At 43.8% G+C, this 21,952-nt stretch overlaps 1 protein-coding gene across 5 annotated transcripts in view; it reads left to right on the forward strand.

Annotated features, from left to right (window-relative positions):
- The window catches only part of MTA3 (metastasis associated 1 family member 3), a 126,165-nt gene that overhangs the window by 15,448 nt on the left and 88,765 nt on the right, over positions 1 to 21,952 (forward strand). For all 5 annotated transcript variants that reach the window (XM_083733368.1, XM_083733364.1, XM_083733365.1 and 2 more), the window contains exons 4-5: positions 9,958 to 10,084; positions 21,428 to 21,491. In XM_083733368.1, coding sequence (XP_083589494.1) covers positions 9,958 to 10,084; positions 21,428 to 21,491 — 191 coding nt within the window. The remainder of the gene's footprint in view (positions 1 to 9,957; positions 10,085 to 21,427; positions 21,492 to 21,952) is intronic.

Raw genomic sequence — 21,952 nt, forward strand, 5'->3', positions numbered from 1 at the left:
TCGTAAAGGGGATTTTATTCTGCAGACCTCCATCCTGTGTAAATACATCTGTTTACCAGCTTTGTCTCATTTCATACTTAGAATTTTGCATGCTCCAGTAGAAGTGCTTTGTATTTATGTATCATGTCTGCATTCAGAGTTTTAAGGCATGGGAGAACTCTTAGCATCTTCCTACAAAATGCATACAGGAAAGTAGGGATATTACAGGCAAGCCATTGCCTTTCAGCTGAATTCATCTCATGGGGTTGGAGATTCTGTGTTCCTCCAGAGGTCCTGTCAGTCCCAGCTAGAATCCCTGATGGTCAGGGGTGATGAGAATTGTAAACTATCAATGTCTCATGTATGTTGCCCTCAGCTCCTTAAGGAGGAGGGGAATGACACTTGTAGATAAAGAGACTGAAAGCTTTTCTAAACCAACTTGGGAATCCTTTAATATTTTGTTGGCATTCTGTGTGCCTTAGGAGACAGTGGAGGAGTGCACCTTTGGGGGTGAAGTCAAACTGTTAGAGAGGTGCGGCACCTGCTATAGCTGTAGAGACTGATACAGGAAAGACCTGTTTTGTTGCAGCTGAGGCAAATAAAGGTGTCCAGTTGTGCTGCTGCAGATGGACCATTGTGTGGTGTCTTCTCTATTCTTCCCAGCAGCCATTCTTCATACGAAGAATGGATCTTCCTATGGATACATGACCTGACCCTGTCTCCAGGCACTCAGGTGGTCCGCAAGGGATTCCCACATGGCGAGGTTAATGTTACCAGCCTTCGTGTCTTATTTGCATGTCTCATTCTTTGTAGCAAAGAGTTGGTCTGCCGATGGGCCTGGTGCCTGAAGCCCGTTCCCCATAGAGCACATTCTTGGAGATTTCCATTTCCATGACATTGAGCCAACTTTCTGGAGGACAATCTTAAAAATAAACTCATACTTTCACCAGTAAGGTTTTTAAGGGAGTGACCAGTAAAAATAGTAATAACAATGATTCAAATAAGGAAGCAATGTAAGGGGAGGGGGGCAGTGAAAAGCAAGCTTATACAAGCAGCTGAAGCAGGAAACACACCAAGGGCATAAAACAGGGGCAGGGAACAGAATGCAGCTGGTACAGGATCCTGAACTCCCCTATCCTAAGCAGGCCTGTCTGGCAGATGAGTGGACTAGTGGTAACCAGGACTCAAGATGTAAACCACCCCTTGTGCCCAACCAGTCATATCTTGCTCACAAGAGAGGCACATAGTTGAGTGTGTCACTTCAAGCACTTTGTATTATCAGGCCACGTCAGCTGAAATTGATCCCACTAATAGCGTTGGACACCTCATTTGAAACTATCCCATCAATATGGTGCTGAAGGAGAGTTACTTCATCCTCAAACAGTTGTGCAAACATGTCACAATGGGCCTCTGAGGGGTGTAGCAAAGTGTTCTCCAGGCGCATCAGCCCTCTTATGTGAAAATCAAGAGACCATGTAGCTGCTTCCCACCAAATATCTTCAGTCCCTGGTGGAACTGAATAGAGGGAATGAGGTTCAGGGAATCGTGTGTGGCATGGCTGCATCTAGGATACAGTTTCTTGCTGCATAGAGTGTTGCATAGGACCATGTACAATATGGCCCTCCCTCTGATAGATACCACTGGTTCCCAGCAATGATAACTGTAGCTGGGAGGAGGAGAACTATTGATCTGGAGAAGGTCTAGGAATGATGGGCACCTGCTTGGTGGCCTCCTTGGCTTTGGTGGATTAGATACATAGAGTTAATCGTTGCATTGTTTTATGTTGAACGGAGGGGGGGGGGACAAAAGTTGGTATGTGGGGAGTCGCTGTAGAGCAAATTAACAGTGGATGAGAGCTGAAAGCTGGGAGGCGGGACCAGGTTCAAGCATGCCACAGTAATGAAGTTCTGGTTTATAGGCTGCAGATAATGCCCAGTCTGTGGCTGACCTTACCTAGGCAATTTAGATATAATGCTCACAGGAAGCTAATGAGGTCTTGAAGAAGTAAGGGAAGGTGGCAGCATTTTAAGAACACACAGGCGTTTTGTGCTTGCTGAATGGTTGAAGTTTTCAGCCTAATGGAATTCAGCTGCTTTGGAAGCTGAAAATTAGAAATTTGCCTCTGTTTAACTGGGAGGAATGGCTTAGATTGGCCGGCTGAACAAGATGATGATAGCCAATGGATTTCAAACTCTTGGTGAGTTAGAGACTTCCCCTGCATGAGAAGACAAACTCTGATGGATTACACAGACAAGACCAATAGTGGGTCAAACAGTCAAGAAGGTGGATTCTGTCCTATAGAGGGGCAGATGGGGTTTGTCAACCTGGGAAGATAGCCTATTAAGGAGAAGGAAAACTTTGATCCTAAATCTTCACTGCTTTGTGGGATATCTTTGGGAGAAGAAAAGGCTAAGGTGTAAACCCTACACAGGTCCAGAATGGAGTCCCAAAGACGGTTCGATGGCACTTATACGCCGCCTCTTGGCAACTCCTGCAGCTAAGCTGGTGCCAGACGTATTACTCTGCTTTCCTTTGGACGACATCAGTGAGGCCGAGATGGAGTCTTGTCTTCTGGGCAGCTGAGGACCTCCATACACGCTGCCCAAGCTTGTGCCCTGGGAAGGACACTCCAGTGCTGCTAACGCAGTGGCTTGACTCCACCCCAGAGGTGCACTCCCTTCTCTCTTGAGACAGGCGGATGCCAACAATAGCACTGAAACGTTTTAAAAGATTTTTGCAATAAAAGTCTCTCTCCCCCCCCCCCCCCGGTCATTCCCAAGTGTGTCACAGTTGTTGATACAGGACATGCAGTTTTAAAGGTGGTATCCAACTAACATGGCCCATGCGTGCAAGGATTTACACTTGTGCCATGGAATGTCCACCCTCTCCTCTTCCCATACATATCTCTTAAAACAATGCAACGATTTAGCAAAGCAGCCCCCCGCGACCCTCTCCCCGCTGGAGAGGTGACGCGCGCCTATGGCAGGAGCCTCCATAGGCGCGCGTCACCTCTCCAGCTGGGAGAGCACGCACGGGGCTAAAGCAGCCCCCCCGCGACCCTCTCCCCGCTGGAGAGGTGACGCGTGCCTATGGCAGGAGCCTCCATAGGCGCGCGTCACCTCTCCAGCTGGGAGAGCACGCACGGGGCTAAAGCAGCCCCCCGCGACCCTCTCCCCGCTGGAGAGGTGACGCGCGCCTATGGCAGGAGCCTCCATAGGCGCGCGTCACCTCTCCAGCTGGGAGAGCACGCATGGGGCTAAAGCAGCCCCCCGCGACCCTCTCCCCGCTGGAGAGGTGACGCGCGCCTATGGCAGGAGCCTCCATAGGCGCGCGTCACCTCTCCAGCTGGGAGAGCACGCACGGGGCTAAAGCGCGACCGTCTCCCGGCTGGAGACGCGGGGCTGGGGCGGGGGAAGCCCGAGCTTCCCCCTCCCCCAGAACGGGACCCAGAGCTCTGGGAGCTTGCGGGGCTGGGGGAGGAGGAAGCCCTCCGCCAGCCTCCAAACCATGTCGGGAGACAGCGGGTGGGCGCGCTACGCCTCTCCCGCTGTCTCCCGAGCTTGCGGGGCTGGCGACGGGGAGGAGCAGGCTTCTCCCCCCGCCAGCCTTCTAGCCAAGTCGGGGGACAGCGGGAAGGGCACGCTACGCCTCTCCCGCTGTCGCCCGAGTTTGCGGGGCTGGCGACGGGGAAAAGCAGGCTTCTCCCCCCCCGCCAGCCTTCTAACCAAGTCGGGGGACAGTGGGATGGCGGCGTTCCTTCGGAGGACGCCCCGTGCTCCGCGCTGGTGTTGGCCAGCCTTGCGCACCCGGGGGATCTCCCCCCAGGAGCGCAAGGCTTGCGGGCGGCGCAGAGCACGGGGCGCCCTTCGGAGGACGCCCCGTGCTCCGCGCTCGTGTTGGCAAGCCTTGCGCACCCGTGGGGGCGCGTGGGGCGCCCTGAAACAGAGGGTTCCCCATGCTGCGGACTGTAGCCTGCCGCCCGATGCGCGGGGCGCCCTGAAGCAGAGCGCCCCTCGCGCCAGGCAGACATGGGCCAGCCCCACAAGCTCGGGGGACAGCGGGGAGGCGCAGCACCGCCATCCCACTGTTCCCCGACCTGGTTTTGGGGGGGGGGAAATAAAGGAAAAATTTTTTTCCTTTATTTCCCCCCCCCCCCCAAAAAAAGTAGGTGCGTCCTATGGGACGGAGCGTCCTAAAAATACGGTACTTACTATTTCATAATAAAGTAATTATAAAATACCGGTACTTTCTTTGTGTTTATTTGATGCCTATTAAAGAGAGTTACTTTATATATAGTCAATATAGGCACAGAGTTAATTTTTTAAACATTTTCTAATGGTGGTGTGCCTCGAGATTTTTTTCATGAAACAAGTGTGCCTTTGCCCAAAAAAGGTTGGGAAACACTGATCTAGGATACTATAAGCTATAGGTGTTCAACCAGGTGTTCTACTCCCCACTCCCACCCTCCATTCCCATTTCCCTTTTCCAATTGATATTCAATATTCCACCGCTACTGAGCATTTCTCACTTTTCATTGGGCTGTTTTTGGGGAAGAGGGTGGGGTTGTTACCGCTTTAGATGTTTTAAAGTATTTTTTTTTCTACTTCTGCCAATCTCAAGAGTTTCCCCAACCATAGCGGTTCCTCTCCTTCAGTGACCTTATTTCGGCACCATTTCTGTTGGCACTCGTCACCTGAGTTTTGCATTAGAGGGAGCTGCTTTCTTCTTTTTTATTATTAGTTTTACTTTGTATTTTATTGTTTATACCACCCTGATTATATTTATGTTGATGTCAGAATCATTTTAAAACTACAGGAGCCGTGCCATTCTTTCGCATCTCAGTGTCCCTCCCTTCTCACTCCCATTCTATGGCTGCTGCTGTTGTGCAACCTACCTTCTCTTTTGCTCTCCTCCCGCACCCTGACTTCATGCAAATCCGGTATTGAGGCACGGCACATCCTCCAGTTTTCAGTCTACACCTAATTAGTTGCAGCATTATTGCAACCTTTCTCCTCTTCAGCAGTTACTCTTGCTATATTTTTTATGGTGCTTGGCAGGTTCTCTCTGTATCTCTTTGTAGAAATTGCCACTTTCCCACTAACAGCCACACAGAAAAATTTGAAGCCTCTCCCAGTTGCAATTTGTAAGTAACCTTGCATATGCTCCACTGCCAGGAGTTGATGTATATATTGAGGGATACAGTGGACGCTCCGTGCGGGATGCACGTTCACAACCCGCAGCGTTCGCAACATGCGCAGCGTTCGCAACGTGCGCATGCGCAAAGCGCGATCTAGCACTTCTGTGCATGCGCGACCGCTGAAAGCCGGAAGTAACCCGTTCCAGTACTTCTGGGTTTCGGCGGTCCGTAACACGAAAAAACGCAACCTGAAGTATGACTGTACTAGAAAATTAATAACTTTGGCATAGTTCAGTATTGAACTCTGATAACAGATTTGTTAAACGGTGAGATGGCTGTCTCATAATGCTTGTGTGATTTATTATTTCTTTATCTTCCTGTGATCCTGCATGTAACTTGCAGAATACGTTTGTGTATTTCTGTTTTCTTTTTCTTTTTTAAAAAGTATACGTTCAACTTAACTTTCAGCTTGCTGCTATTGAGTTCCTGTTCTTTAAGGTTCCCTTTTTCTTCTGTTTACCAGTTGGAAATGTATCAGATGTAAAAGAGAAAGCAAGGTGGCTTGATTTTAAATAACTTTGATCTATATATCTGATTAAAACAAACAAGCACAAGCCGTTGATTAAAATCAGAAAGCGAAGAAGAAATCCTTGATTAAAATTGTTGTCTGTTTGCCAGGGCATTAAGATTGTGACTTTGGGTTTCATGGTGAGTTACAATTAAAGCAGGAAGCCTCTTAATTAACCAGAGTTTCGCATTATGATCAAACTGGGAAGCCATGGTTACCAGAGATGGAACCAGACAAGGTATTAAGATGTAATTTGAAGTTGTCTTAATACTGGCTTGTTCTAGTCAGGTAATGGTGTGAAAGGGCAGTGCTTTCCCGCACCTTCTGATGGTGGCATTTCTGTTGTTTACTGGGGCAGGGGCAGAGTGAATTTGGCACTGTTGACAGTGTGCCCACATAGGCCTGACCTGGTCATCGCCTTGTCGCAGTGAGTAGGTGAGACCCAGTAAAAGCTACTTGACAGTGGAACAGACTGTCCACTGTAGGGAGATGGTGGACTCTCCCTCCTTTGAGGTTTTAAAGCAGAGGTTGGATGGCCACCTGTCATGGACGCTTTAATTGAGATTCCTGCATTGCAAGGGGTTGAACTTAGATGTTCCTCAGGATTCCTTCCAACCCTATGATTCTACGCTGTTGCTCCTGAAGGTGCACTCATACAAAGAGATGCAGATGCACTCATACAAAGAGAAGCAAAGGGACTCATTGTGAACAAAAAGCTTTTGCATGTTTTGGCTTAGAATTTAAGAGGATATAGTCACCTGTTTTGGGTTTTAATGTATAAACGGGCTTCTAAAAAGTTGTTGATATGTTCATGGATGACAGGTTTATCAATGGAATAAGCTGGGATAGTTTGGAAGTATGTACCTCAAGGGGATGTGTGTGAATGGCCTCTGGCCTTACAATTCTGAGACTCGCCTTAAAATGCCAGGTAGAATTGCCCCCTTCAAAATATAACTGATTTCCTTTGATGCACAACTGTGGTCAGAACTAATACTAGCCTTCCACACGGACAGATTTCTGTGGCACTCATTCACTCAGCAGCATGAATTTAAATTCCTGGTGAGTATCCATCTTGCTGCTTTCATTTTTTTCCATAGCTCCAGCTTTCTGTTCCTTGATGACAGCGCACCGATTTTGGATTCCTAAAACGATTAAATATTTATCACATGCTGCTGCATTTTCCTGGTATGAATGTGAGGCAGATTCTTTGGCGGAGACTTTTCTTAAAGTCCTGCTCGCTGCCGGGAGGTGCCTTGCCGCCCAGACGCTGTGGGTGGATTTAATGTTTGTTCCTTGTTTGAGCAAAAGGGGCGCAGTAAGCCTTTCATTCTTCATTAGAGTTTAATAGGCGGTCTAATTAAACGAGCGGGGAGACTAATGAAAAGAAAATCTATGTGCCTTGTTAAATGTGAAATATAAAATAACCAAGGAATTTGTGATCTCGGGGAAAAAGTGTGCTTGGGTTCACTTGAAAAGCCAGTAAATGAGCTAGGGAAACGGTTTTGAGCAATTATATAAATTTGTAAGGTATTTCTGAATTGGAAGCATGGTTGGTTAGAAGCACTAGAAAGTAAAGGATAGTGTGCATTTAAAAGTCACTGCAAGGAATGAAAAACTTGAGGCAAAAGTGTGGTTTTGTGTGTGTGTGTGTGTGCAGACATCTGAAGGCAGCCCTATTTAGGAAAGTTTTTAATGTTTGAAATTTTATTCTGTTCTTAGTGTTCTGTTGGGAGCCACCCAGAGTGGTTGGGGAAACCCAGCCAGATGGGTGGGGTATAAATAATAAAATTGTGTGTGTGTGTGTGTGTGTGTGTGTGTGTGTGTATAAGTTGGATGAGAAAGTGACACACAGGGAGGTGTCTTCCACTTACTGAGGGCCATGTTGCACCTTGCGCTACAATATTGCATGGGGAAAGTGGATCTAAATCCAAAGTTGCTCTCCCATTTGTGCAGGAATTTATCAGTGCTCTTGTAGAGCCATGTGTCTGCTGTTTATTTTAGTAAGCGGTTTGTCAGTTCTTTTTGCGCTTGCATGTTTCTTAAGATACCGTGACCAGATTTTGCATGTTGGTTCCAGAAATCAAGGAGTAGGTTTTGTTCTTATGTTTGGATATAGCTGAATGCCATTTCGAATCAAGATGGCGGCATGAACCTGCATTGATTTTTTGGTTTGTTAGAATTCCCAGGCAACATTGGGTGTATGAGACGGCTGGTTTTTCAATGATACGACTGCATTGAGTATTCTGATAGTAGAATCTGATTTGTTGAAGGGCAGGCTGTAAATATACAAACCAAATACAGTGGTACCTCGGGTTAAGTACTTAATTCGTTCCGGAGGTCTCTTCTTAACTTGAAACTGTTCTTAACCTGAAGCACCACTTTAGCTAATGGCGCCTCCTGCTGCTGCCGCGCCGCCGGAGCACGATTTCTTTTCTCATCCTGAAGCAAAGTTCTTAACCTGAGGTAATATTTCTGAGTTAACGGAGTCTGTAACCTGAAGCGCATGTAACCTGAAGCATATGAAACCCGAGGTACCACTGTAAACATGTGAACTCTTCCAATAGTGCTTGCAGAATAACATAAGTGATAATTTAAGTTTTGCTCATGGTTCTTTGATCAATCCCATCATATATAGTTCTAGTGGTGTGAGTGAAAGTTCTGAATCTTGCCTGTCAGTTACAAACTTTCTTTCTCTACTTCATGTATATGAAGCTATTATCCATTTAGGCCAGGGGTCAGCAAGGTATAACTTGCCTGGGCCGGATTGGTCCTGTGCGATTTCTGGTGCGTGCGCAGACGTGATTCCCGGCACTGCGGAAGTGAGTCCCCACGCCACACTGTGCGGTTTAGTTCAGTGCGCAAGCGGGCGACTCAGTTCGGGGGCGGCTTGTGGGCTGGTCAAACGACCTGTGGGCCTTAGGTTGGTGACCCCTGATTAAGGCACATTGCTGGTCCATCATTCTAAGGATAGCCAACACGGTGCCTCTAGATGTTGTTAGACATTCTCTCCCATCAGCTTCAGCCAGCATGGCCAGTAGTCCGGGATGGTGAGAACTGGAGTCCAGCAACAAGTTCCCTACCTCTGCCCCAACATATTAGTTTTCTATGTACAGCGATTTTTTTGTATTAAGAAAAAAATCATTCACCTTTAGCCTGAAGGGGCACAGCCCTGAAGCAGGTTAATCAACTTGGATGACAACTAGATGAAAGGTTGTAGGGTTATTTCCCTCTTCTTCATTCTCCTCTTTTCAGGATTTCTCTGTTTATTCATTGGTCACATTCAAATTATTATACTTTGTCGAAGTGTATCAGTTTGAAGATTCATTTAATATCCTGGTTTGTTCCTGGGCTATGATTAATTAGATGTTCCTTGGTTTAACTGAGGCTCACACAAAGTGTGTAGAGCAAAGGGGCTCTCTGCTCAAGCAAATGGTTTGTGAGTATCTCAGCTTAATCAGCTGTGAAATGATTGTACAAACTGGCTCAAAAACTTCTTTCCATGATGAGGAAGTAGGAGAAGCAGATCATGAGACTGAAGTCATACTCTGGATCTTGGCAAAAGTATCGTTTTTGGAATCAAGGGTGGTATTCAATGTAGGTACTACTCAAATTATATCTATTGAAGTTAATGGACCCGACTAATTAGACTTATTAATTTTAATTTATCTAATCTGAGTTGGACTTAGTTGAATACCACCCCATTCAATATTTGAACAGAGGCCCAAAGGGACCACAGGTAGGCTGTAGATAGGAAAACTGAACGTGCTTAGAGTTTTAAATTTCATGCATAGTATGGTGGCAAATTTAAAATTGAGTATATATGGTTACAGATTCAGAAAATGTACAGAAAAGGATAGGCTATTTTTATAATAATCAAGGTCACTGCCAAAGACAATTCCTGGTTATGTTTTAATGCAAGTTACTTTGAGTAGCTTGGCAGAAAGATGATATATATCTACCAAGGTATTGAAAACTACTTGCAGTAAATCTGTGTACATCAATATACTGGAAACCTGATTTTAATAAAAGACTGATCTTTCAGAGTGAGGTATAGATGAGGTCCTTCTTTTGCCATGTTCAAGAAGCAAGGCATGCCTATAAATTGATTATCTCTCCCCCCAGCCCTGAAAAGTTACTTTCTATGCAGAGCACATCTGGTTGCTTCCAGGTTGTTCTGCAGAAATGAAAGGAGCAAGGTGTATGGGTTGAAAAATCTGCCTGAAAGTGTGGAGCTGAAGGTAACACCACTCTTCTCTTTTCCTCCTTTGTGTAGAAGAAGTTGAGGAAGAATGTGAAATTCCCAAAGAAGTAGATTTGACTGATAAACAGAAACATCAACTGAAACACAGAGAGCTTTTTCTGTCTCGCCAATATGAGTCTCTTCCTGCAACACACATCAGGTAAGAAGCTGCTGGGAAAAGCGATTAGAGTCATGAACACTCTGCCTCCTAGCCATAGCTCCTGCTGCTAACTCAGTGGGCAGAAATGAAAGGCTCTTGTCTCCATCACTGCATCTGCCCAGCAGGTTTTCAGCAGCTGTTTCCCTCGTTTCTTTTCCATCTCTATACAATTGTTGAATTGCATTTTGGGTTGCATTCAGTGTTTTCTTTTGCCATTAGCTGAGCACAATAGCTCAGCAAAAACATTCCTAGAAAAATTAGTATGATTGCATGGAGGATTCTGATGAGCGATTTTAAAATATCTGTATGCAAAGTATATTAATTGACTGGTAGGTATTGTTTTTTTTGCTGAACAGTGCATAAAAATGTTGGCTTTGGGCCTGATGCAGTATTCTGCTTTATGCATGTTTGTGGGTTTGTGTGCCCATGAGCTTTTCACAGTACCTTTGAACAGCAGCTCCTCTGCACTGTTGCGACTTCCAGAATATTGAAAACGACCTTTTTATGTGGCTTGGGGGAGTGTGGTGTTTGGAAAACAAAGTTGGAAGTCCTGCTGTATGGGATGCCCAAGAATTATTATTTTTTAATTATGCCTAGTATTGGGACATTGAATGGCTAATTAAAAATTCTGTATCATTGATGCTTGGGGCTCTTTGGCTTGTGGCATGGGGAGATGCTGATTGAAAGAAAGCTTGCAGAAAGGCATTAATTGTTACTTGTAGTTCCTGGCATAGTATCAGGGAACTCTAGTTAGACAGATCCATTCTGGGTATGGCTGTGCCCATTGGATGTTGAGAGATTATGATGCTATCCTAGCCTATCTAGGCTAATTGTGTATCTGAAGAAGTGTGCATGCACACAGATGCTTATACCCAGAACAAACTTAGTTGGTCTCTAAGGGATGCGGGTGGCACTGTGGGTTAAACCACAGAGCCTAGGACTTGCCGATCAGAAGATCGGCAGTTCGAATCCCCGCGACAGGGTGAGCTTCCATTGCTCCTGCCAACCTAGCAGTTCAAAAGCACGTCAAAGTGCAAGTAGATAAATAGGTACCGCTCTGGCAGGAAGGTAAACGGCGTTTCCATGTGCAGCTCTGGTTCGCCAGAAGCAGGTTAGTCATGCTGGCCACATGACCCGGAAGCTGTATGCCAGCTCCCTCGGCCAGTGGAGCGAGATGAGCGCTGCAACCCCAGAGTCGGTCACGACTGGACCTAATGGTCAGGGGTCCCTTTACCTTTATTAAGGTGCTACTGGACAATTTTTTAATATATATTTCAGACCAACACAGCTACCTACCTGAATCTAGGCTAAGTGTGTGTGTGTGTGTGTGTGTGTGTGTGTGTGTGTGTGTGTGTAAAAGTTATTTTGTGGTTTGGAATGGGACATGAGGTAAAGTCTTTATGAATTCTTAGTACTGGTGTGGGCTCATGAAACTTTACTATGAAAACAAATAGGTGGTCATTTATTAAGGATACACACACACGTATATTTAATAGGAATACAAAACATTAGTTTTCATTGCTACTTGATTGGGGCTTGGAATATAACAGCCTCTCTCTCTTTTCTTCCCTGAGACTGAGAATAAAAATTAGTTCCCATTCCAAAATCCAATGCAATAAGTAAAGGGTGGGAGTATTTTGCCACTTTAAAAGCATCTTCAGCCCCGGCTACTCTTCCCCAGGAGGATAACTGTACTTTCTCACTGTTTGTTTCAGCATCCTAAGTGGGAGAGCCAGCTGCATCTGCCACCAGTAATTCTAGCTGATCCAACTGTGAATCCTATTGTGGCAGAAACGCATGAGAGCTAAACTGACAGTGTGAATTCAATTAAATAGGAAAGGGGCGCTGTAACTTTTAAACAGAAAAAGATGAAAGATCCTGAAAGATGGAAATACTGAAAGGTGCCAAGTGGAAATCTTATTTATTTATCTGTTGCATTTGAAGTGTAATTAGTTTTAGTTAGTTATTGCAGGGGCTTATCTATTATTAAGTGGATTTCTTACTGTGATTGCTTACTTTCCATGAGTTTTAATTATATTGTACCCCACCCTGGGATTGGTTATGATAGGAGCGGGATAGGAATATTCTAAATATTCTAAATAATAATTAAAAATAAACAATTCTAGAGTTGGAAGGGACCATGAGGGTCATCTACTGCAATGCCCCCTGCAATGCAGGAATATTCTGCACAGTATGGAAAAGGAAGTTCTGATGGGTGTGCGTAAACATCTGTCAATATTTTTTTTGTATCCCAGCCTGGCAGAATATGTCGTAGCAAATGGCTGTGGAGAGGTTGCTTGCACTTACCATGAGCTTGCAAGCAATCAGAGTACACTGCAATTTAAAGGCCAGTCTAAGTGCTACTTTGTTCAGAGGAACTAGTAAGGAGGGAGAATAGAACCCTTTTCCACCTGCATTTGGCCATCTCAGATCTCTCTCTCTCTCTCTCTCTCTCTCTCTCTCTCTCTCTCTCTCTTTCTCACACACACACAGAGAGAGAGAGAGAGAGAGAGAGAGAGAGAGAGCGCGCGCACACACCCTGATCTGGGAAATAGCTATAGGTTTTAACTGGGAAAATAACATGGGGACAAATGACATGTTTGCATTATTTTATATATACAGTGGTACCTCGCAAGACGAATGCCTCGTAAGACGAAAAACTCGCAAAACGAAAGAGTTTTTCGTTTTTTGAGTTGCTTCGCAAGACGAATTTCCCTATGGGCTTGCTTCGCAAGATGAAAACGTCTTGCGAGTTTGTTTCCTTTTTCTTAAAACCGTTAATACCCAGGGAATCCATGCTTCGCAAGACGAAAAAACTCGCAGAACGAAAAAACTCGCAGAACGAATTAATTTCGTCTTGCGAGGTACCAATGTAACTAAAATATATTTCTATGCGTTTTGTAAAGTTTCATTTCCAATAATGTAGAAGTAAAAGCACACAAGATTCTTCTGGGGAAAGGTATAAATTGCAGTCCATCCAGGACATGGGATGTATTTTTCAGACAATGATTTGCCAAGTCCTAGGCAGTTAAACACTACAGGGAGAAAATGCTGTACCAGTTAGAAAGACATACAAGTGAGAGAGTAAGCTTGCCAGTCATGAAATAAGGTCCTCCTATGGATCAGAAACTGATTGAGGAGCAGGAAGAAGAGAGTAAGAATAAATGGACAAGAATGCAGAAAGCGGATTACCGCAAGGATCAGTGCTGGGACAATTAAGTTGCTCATTAAGGATCTATAGGGGTAGCAAGATGTGCTGATCGTACCAAATTGTTCAAGGCAGCTAAAACAAAAACAGATTGCAAGGAGCTCTGAAAGGATCTCTCCAAAGTAGGAGAGCGGGCAGTAAAATAGCAGATTCACTTTAAGCAAGTACCAAGTGATGCACATTGGGGCTTATAAATAACTAAATCCTAATATTATGTATATGCTCCTGGGGAGCCTGACCAGTCAGTGGCGATGACTAACCGGGAGTAATGCTGTGCTTGTGCTGGATAGATGAAGATGCTCAGCCAGTGTGTGGCATCTGTGAAAAAGGCGAATTCTCTGTGTTAGGGATCATTAAGAAAGGAATTGAAAATAAAACTGCCCGTTGTCATAAGATCACTATAGAAATCTGTAGTGAAGCCATACTTGAAATACTGTGCACGATTCTGCTTGCTTCACCTCAAAAAGAATATTGTGGAGCTGGAAATTTTTAGAAAAGGGCAACCGAAATCACCCAGGGATTGGAGCAGCTCCCCAGTGACAAACGTCACAACATTTGGGACATTTTTTAGTTTACAAAGAAGTAAAGTAAGGAGGTGGGACAAAGCAGAAGTCTATAAGTTTATGTGTGGTGTGGAGAAAGGGGGGTGGGGTGGGAAATACTAGAACCCAAAACCATGCAGTGAAGCTGAGTGTTGGACGATTCAGAACAGAAAAAAAATGTACTTCTTCATGCAGCAGGGAGTTAAACTGTGGAACTCACTGCCACAAGATGTAGTGATGGTCACCAGAGGATTCGGCATCCATGGAAGATGAGGCCTTCAGTGGCTGTGTTCTGCTGCTGCTACCAGAGGGAGAATGTCTCCAAATATCAGTTCCTAGGAGTCAGAAGCAGAGAAAATGTTGTTACACCTCAGGTCTTGCTTGCAAACTTCCCATAAGCGCTTAGTTGGCCACTGTGAGAGCAGGATGTCAAACTGGGTGGGGCACTGGCCTGATCCAGCAGGACTCTTCTTACATTTGCATGCATCTTCTAATGTTAAAAAGGTAAAGGTAAAGGGACCTCTGTCCATTAGGTCCAGTCGTGACCGACTCTGGGGTTGCAGCGCTCATCTCACTCCACTGGCCAAGGGAGTCGGCGTTTGTCCGCAGACAGCTTCTGGGTCAAGTGGCTAGCATGACTAAGCCGCTTCTGGTGAAACCAGAGCCACCTCCCCGCTGGAGCAGTACCTATTTATCTACTTGCACTTTGACATGCTTTCGAACTGCTAGGTTGGCAGGAGCAGGGACCGAGCAACAGGAGCTAACCCCGTTGCGGGGATTCGAACCGCCGACCTTCTGATCGGCAAGTCCTAGGCTCTGTGGTTTAACCCACAGCGCCACCCATGTCCCTCTTCTAACGTTAGGTTAAAATAAAAAAAGTTTATAGAAATCAGTTCAATTACCTTCGGTAGCTGTAGCAAAGGTTGTGGGCAACCTCTGGCCATCATCTGCAGCTATTTATCATTGCAGTATAAATTCTGGAGTTTGGGAACAGGAGCACACATTGGGTGGGCATTGGGCGTGACCCTCTTTATCTCTCCTCGCTTTCTCGAAACCAGAAGCTTAGCAACCGCGGGAGTACAGAAGTTGGCTTTCCTTGGTCTAGTATTTGTTTGATCTCTTTAATCTGTCCTCTTTTTTTAAATCCAGGGCGTTAACAAGGAAGTTGAAATCCCTTTCGTTTTAAGGCAGTATTATTGATTTAAAACATCAGCGTTCTCTTGCTTTCTCAGCCTAAAATGCCCAGAGCAAAGTACAGTCCTGAAGTGCTTCTAAGCCCCATTAATTTTTCCGTAGGAAAGTCAAACGCATTCTAGGTACTGCTCCTTTGATTCAAATGGCCCCAAAGCTTGCACCATTTTGCACGTGCAGCCTTCTGTTTGACTAATGTTTCTATTGCCATTACTTTAAGGCCAATATCCCTTGATATAATGGATGTTTGCTTTTCTGTTCCATTAATCCTCAAACGTCCTGGTTTAAAATAAGATTTGAATCTCTCAGGTGGTCGTGTTAACGAAAAAGAAGAATAAAGAGGTTAAACGCTGCAGGAACTGCCTTGAGCAAATAGCCTTTATGTAATCTTGAGGATGGAACTGTTTTTTAAAAAGCAAACAGGTTTTCAAACTAACAAGCTTATTGAGCTAAATTTAAAAAATGTTAAATGCATTTATTGCAAAACGTCAATAATCCTAGTCGGACCATTTAATTGTTTTCATTTACAAAAATCAATCCTGATGACCAAGTAATAGCAGTGATATTTTTAATTGCAACTGTGTGAGACAGAATATCAGATGGAGATCTAGCAATTAGCTTAATGATCAGTACAGTATCCTTCTAAGTCAATTCGGTGGGGGAGGTTAGAATGCAGCCTTGATGGTTAAGATTTTACCAGCCAAGCCCACATACAGAATAGCAAATGCTCTGCTCCCCACCCCCTTGGCTCAATTTCATTGATTTTTAAGACCACAGGGGACTCTTGTGATTATTTTTGTCTTAGCTGCTGCTTGCTTTTAGGTGCAGAACACATGTACGTAGGCCAATAATGTTAATTAACTAAAACACAAATTTCAGATGGAAGTATTTTTTTAAAAACAACCTTACCCCCCCCCCAAAAAAAATAATTCATTTTTGGAGGCTTCATAGGTAAACACAATATTACCTGTGCTGTGGAGAATTTTCAGACTTTGCAACTGGTATGTGATGCTTTTAAAGCTCCTTTTAATTGTTTTTAAAAAATACCACAGCAGACCAATGCCCTTATTAGGACTAACTACAGTATTTTTCTGTCTATAAGATGCCTCCGTGTATAAGACGACCCCTATTTTTGGGAACTTGATTTAAGAAAATGGGGGGAGAGGTCCCCCGTGTATAAGACGCCCCCAAAGTTTGGACATTATTTTTTAGGAAAAAAACCTACGTCTTATACATGGAAAAATATGGTAAATGTCACAAGGTAACGAGCCAGCTTTTGAGAATTCTCCAGAATTCTTTTTCTTTGCGGGATGCAAAACAGATTTCAGTTGCAAAGTGAAAACCATGGTTGCACCTACATTTTGTTGGGGTGGGGGGTTCAGGAATACAGAATCCAGCAGGTTCTAAGATCTGTCTGTGTCCCAAGCCAAAAAGAGCAGAGGAAAAGAAAATGTGATAATATGGAGGTTAATCTTAGACAGGTAATGGGCAAATGCCTTGCTCACATGTAATGCTAAGCCATATGCATGACCATATGCATGAGCTGCATGTGCGTACAGTGGCTGCTTCACTCCTCCCCTGGTCCTGCTGCCGGTGTGAACCTGCACTTGTGATTTGTTCTCCCAAACAGTATCTGAAATTACTATAAGGAGGTTTTAATCTTTTTTATATTCGGGGGCAAATCGCCAAAAAAAACCACACTTCCGATATGGGCTGCCAAACGCCTGGATGCCATTTTCGACCCAATGAATCCCGGCTATGTCTGGAAAATACCGGACGTATGGCAGCCCTATTGTAATTCCTAAAGAATTTACTTTAATATTAGCATTTAAAGCCCCAAATAGCCAAGCTGGTTTTTCTGTCCCACTCCCAACCCCAAGACCCAACCAAGTTGGGCAGCAGTGGCATTGTTTGTTTGTTTGTTTGTTTGTTTGTTTTAAGTACAAAGTACAGCACTCTGATGGGTACACAAACCATCTCATTCCCCAGGCAGCAGATTAATTGTTTTATGAGCAGAGCAATGGCAGCAACTAATTTGTGCCTCATTTGTGAAATGCTCACACCAGGGAGGTTCAGTTGGCATCAGGCGAAAATGTTCCTATTTAACCAGGCCTTTGGCTGATTGACATCCGATGATCTTTAAAATACGTTGTGGAAGGGGCGGGGGGAGGGATTCTTGGCTTGTTTCTGTTCTTATTTTTATCATGTATTTTGCGGTTCTTATATTGCAGTTTTATGTTGTGAACTGCCCTGATATCTATAGGTATAGGGCGCTATACGAATTTAATAAATAAATAATAATTGCATGGGTCAGATCAGTTGAGGAGGAGAAGCTGTGTTAGGATTCCTTGCAAGAAAAGGGAAAATTTGACAGCTATGACTATGTGTGTGTTTGTGTGCGTGTGTGTGCATATGAGAGAGTATGTGGTGAGACTTATCCAGTTTTGGTCGCACCCACTATTGGCACGTGGCACCTGGGAGATAACGAAGGGTGAATGAAGCCCTCAGGTCAAAAAAGGTAGCTACCCAAGGTTGTACAACAGGGTTTTGTTTGTTTGCTTGTTTAAAGTTGCTGCTTATATCAATACTTCCAGGGCCTTTTCGATAGTGACCCCCCCATAGTTGTGTGATTCCCTTTTCTACAGTATGAACTTTGTAATCTTGCATTTGCTTTATAAATGTGTTGTGAGCTGCCTTGAAAAAAAACGGTGTGATATAAATAAATGAAAGTTATGAATCTGAAAATAATAACTGAGTGGCAAATATTTTGCTGTACATCTCCAGTGAACATTATTTCTGATGTCTTCTAACTAATTATCAAGACACCTGATGAATGGGAGAAATTTGTCACTATTCTAGTGTTTTTAATAGATTTATTTAATGTTCACAATAGGTGATCTCTTCCCAACCACCTTTAATCATTTGAATATAGTCTTATTGAAATTTTCCAAGAGTAAGAGTACAACCCTGGATTTATATTTTAAATAGATTTTCAATGCATCACTTGACATTCAAATTAGATCTGAAACACAGTGTTTTGTGTTTCAAAATCCACTTACAAATGGGCATTCACTTTTAGATTGCTAGTGAAGTTTCATAACAGTAACAATAACTGAATCAAAAGAAGACACTGAAATAAATTTTGGAGCAGCTAAGCCCTGCAGATGTTATTCCCTTGAATAATAATAAAGACATTCTAAAAATCCAGTATGCCAGACGACAACATCTGGTCAGCAAGAAGAACTAGTAGGGAGTCACTTACTTGGAATGATAATGATGTAAGCAGAGAGACAGGAAATCTAAAAATCTCAGTGCTGTAGTTTTGTAAGTCCATTTGAATGCTCTTCTTTTGACTTCTCCTCTTTCAAGTGCTGTAAGCCATACTCCCAAGAAGCTGTTTTTCACATTTACATAAAAATAGCCTGTTGGATCAGGCCAATGGCCCATCTGGTCTAGCATCCTGTTCTCACAGTGGCCTACCAGATGTCTGTGGGAAACCAGCGAGCAGAACATGAGCACAAGATCTCTCTTTCCTCCTGTAGTTTCCAGCCGCTGGCATTTGGAAGCCTTGCTTGCCTCCAACTGTGGAGGTAGAGAGCATAGCCATCATGGTTGGTAGTTTTCTCCTCCTTGAAACTGTGCAGCCCTCTTTTAATGCCATCCAAGTTGGAGGCCATAACTGCCTCCTGCAGGGAGCAAGTTCCATAGTTGTGACTCTGCTTTGGGTGATGAAGTGCTTTCTTTCATCTGCCCCAAATCTAACAGTCAGTTTCATTGGCTGTCCACAAGTTTTGGGTCATGAGAGAGGGGAAAAAACTTTTCTCTATCCACGTCATGCATAAATTTGCAAACTTCTGTCATGTTGCCTCTTACTTGCTTTTTCTGCAAACTAACAAGTCCCCAACACTGCAGCGTTCCTTCGCAGAGGAACGTTCCTCCATCCCATCGATCATTTTTGGCTTCTCTTTTCTGAACCCTTTCCAACTCAACAATATCCTTTGTGAGGTGAGGCAACCAGAATTGTACACAGTACTCCAAATTATAGATTTGTATACAGTGGTACCTTGGGTTAAGTACTTAATTCGTTCTGGAGGTCCGTTCTTAACCTGAACCTGTTCTTAACCTGAAGCACCACTTTAGCTAATGGGGCATCCCGCTGCTGCCGCGCCGCCGGAGCATGATTACGGTTCTCATCCTGAAGCAAAGTTCTTAACCCGAGGTACTATTTCTGAGTTAACAGAGTCTGTAACCTGAAGTATATGTAAGCTGAAGCGTATGTAACCCAAGGTACCACTGTAATGGCAGTATGATATTGGGGAGTTTTGTTTTCAATTCCTTTCCTAATGCTCCCTAGCATAGAATTGGCCCTTTTCATGACCACAACACACTAGGCTAACACCTTCATCAAGCTATCTGCTATGACCCCAAGGTCTTGCTCCTGGTTTTCCACCTCCTGTTTAGACCCCATGAGCATGTATGTGAAATTAATATGTTTTTGCTCCTTACATGCAACACTTTACAGTTGCTTGCATTGAATCACATTTGCCATTTTACTGCCCATTCATTCAATTTGCAGAGGTCCTTTTGGAGTTTTGCAATCTATTGTTTTAACCACACTGGTGTCATGTGGCCACCCTGTTACCCACCTAATAGTCAGTTCTTTTTTACTGCTTCTTGCAGTGGTGGCCAGGGAAAAAATGACTCAGCACTTTGACAATGTGAATTCTCCGCTTGTTTCGGCTTTGAACATGCACACACATGCATCAGCCGTGATCCACTAGACCTGGGGGTGTTTTGTGCTCACTTCCCCCCGCAGACATCTTTATTGTAATTTTAAAAGTACATAATTATATGTGCACTAAACATGAGGAGAGGTAAATAAAAGAGAGAGAGATAAAAAGAAACAGCATCCATGTAGAAGGGCAAGTAAAGGGGGAAGGGGAATAAAACCCCAAACTGTATACTTTACAAAGTTGTTCTTGTACTTCACCAGATCTTAACCTATTACAGTACAGTGGTACCTTGGTTCTCTAATTTAATCTCTTCCGGGAGTCCGTTTGACTCCCAAAATGGTTCAAAAACCAAGGCGCAGCTTCTGATTGACTGCAGGAGCTTCCTGCACTCAAATCGGAAGCCGCATCAGACGTTTGGCTTCTGAAAAACGTTCGCAAACTGGAACACTCATTTCCGGGTTTGCAGTGTTCAGGAGCCAAGCCATTCAACTACCAAGGTACCACTGTATTTGTAAGAATGGATTCCAGATATGTGCACATTTAGTGGATGGAAATTTCTGTGGAGGCTTCTTTCCCTTTCCCAGAAGCTCTGTAACTACCTGGGCCAGTTTCTGGCCAATCTGCAGTCTTTATTCAATTAAAATGGTTTGCCTCTCGGTGATGTTCAGCTCAAGGGGCTGGACTTCCAGGCTTCAGTTCAGAAATGGATAGAGGCTACATTGCCTTTGCTCCATGGCCTGGAGAATCACACATTATCTGGGGGTGTTCAGTCGCCTACTGCCCTTGGAGATGACCAGCGTTTTGTTTCTGCTCTGTTGGATGGAAAACTCTTATCCTCATCCTTTCCAGCAAAGCTTTCTGATCTCCTCCTCCTGGGGGTCGAAAGGGATGTATCTCAGTAGTACAGCGTCTGCTTTCCATGCAGAAGAACGTCCCAAGTGCAATGCCCAGTATGACTGGGAGAGACTCTCTGCCTTAAACCATGGAGAACTATTGCTACTTAGCATGGACAATACTGAGCAAGGTGGAATGATGATCTCACTCAGTAGAAGGCAGCTTCCTATTCAGAATGCTGTTGTCTAGCTTGCAGGCTTCCCTCAGGCATCTGATCAGCCACTGTGAAGACAGGATGCTGAACTATTGGCCTGATCCAGCATGCTCTTCTTATGTCCCCCCCACCTTTGTAATCTTTCAGCCAGTGAGGCTACGTATGGCATAGAGAGCTACGCAGTCAGGATCCCAAAGGGGCTTTACATGAACCTGTTATTTGAATGACATTAAGATAACCTTAGTTTTGAATAAACTTCACTACAGCCACTTTTGAAAACATGCATTTACCTCAAATGAAGATGGTACCATTTTAAAGGTCTCTATCCTTTTCCTTAAATGTTTACTCTCCGCTGAGTTTTATGCAGAAATAATTAATGTGTTTAGTTCATTTGTATTTGCGATGATACTCAACTTCCTTACTTTCTTCACACGTATACCCTTTCCTGAAGCCTGTTTACTCATGGTGCATTCATGGCCATTTCCTGTTTAAAAATCATTGATTTAACCGAAATTTCTAAATTCTGAACTTGGTTGACTAATCTGTTGTCATTTGCTGCTTGAAAAAAAATGGCGTTATAAATCATTAATATGTTGTTGATTTTTGTGTGTGCCTATATAGGGGGAAATGCAGTGTTGCACTTCTGAATGAGACAGAGTCTGTATTGTCGTATCTCATTAAAGAGGTAATGCCACATTTTTCATAACTTTCAGCGTCCTTTTTATATGTGGTTTCCTTGAGTGTTATGATTTTTCCTGCAGATTGTTAGGAAAACCAAATAATCCTTTTGCTAAGTAGCATAACATGAATAGCTAAAGTTGAAAATGATTTGTGTCTGTGTTTATTGTTTGGAATGTTTAGTTTCTTGAATTATTGATGCTTTATTGTAACAATACTGAAACAGTTTTTGACTTTCAGCCAGAATTTTGCAAATGAAAACGGGCTGTCTCTTTCTGACTGCCTAATTATTTTCCCAGTGATATAGGATTAAATTTTAATATGATTTAACTCAGGATTTGGGAGGGAAGGGAAATTTGATCCATCCACAACGTTGTTTTACGCAACAACGGCAGCACGAATATTAAACACAAAGAAGAATGACAGCTGAAATTGATAGAACATGTAGAATTGATGTGTAAAATTAGA

Source organism: Podarcis gaigeae, assembly GCF_964106915.1.
Source record: "Podarcis gaigeae genome assembly, chromosome: 3".
Taxonomy (NCBI): domain Eukaryota; kingdom Metazoa; phylum Chordata; class Lepidosauria; order Squamata; family Lacertidae; genus Podarcis; species Podarcis gaigeae.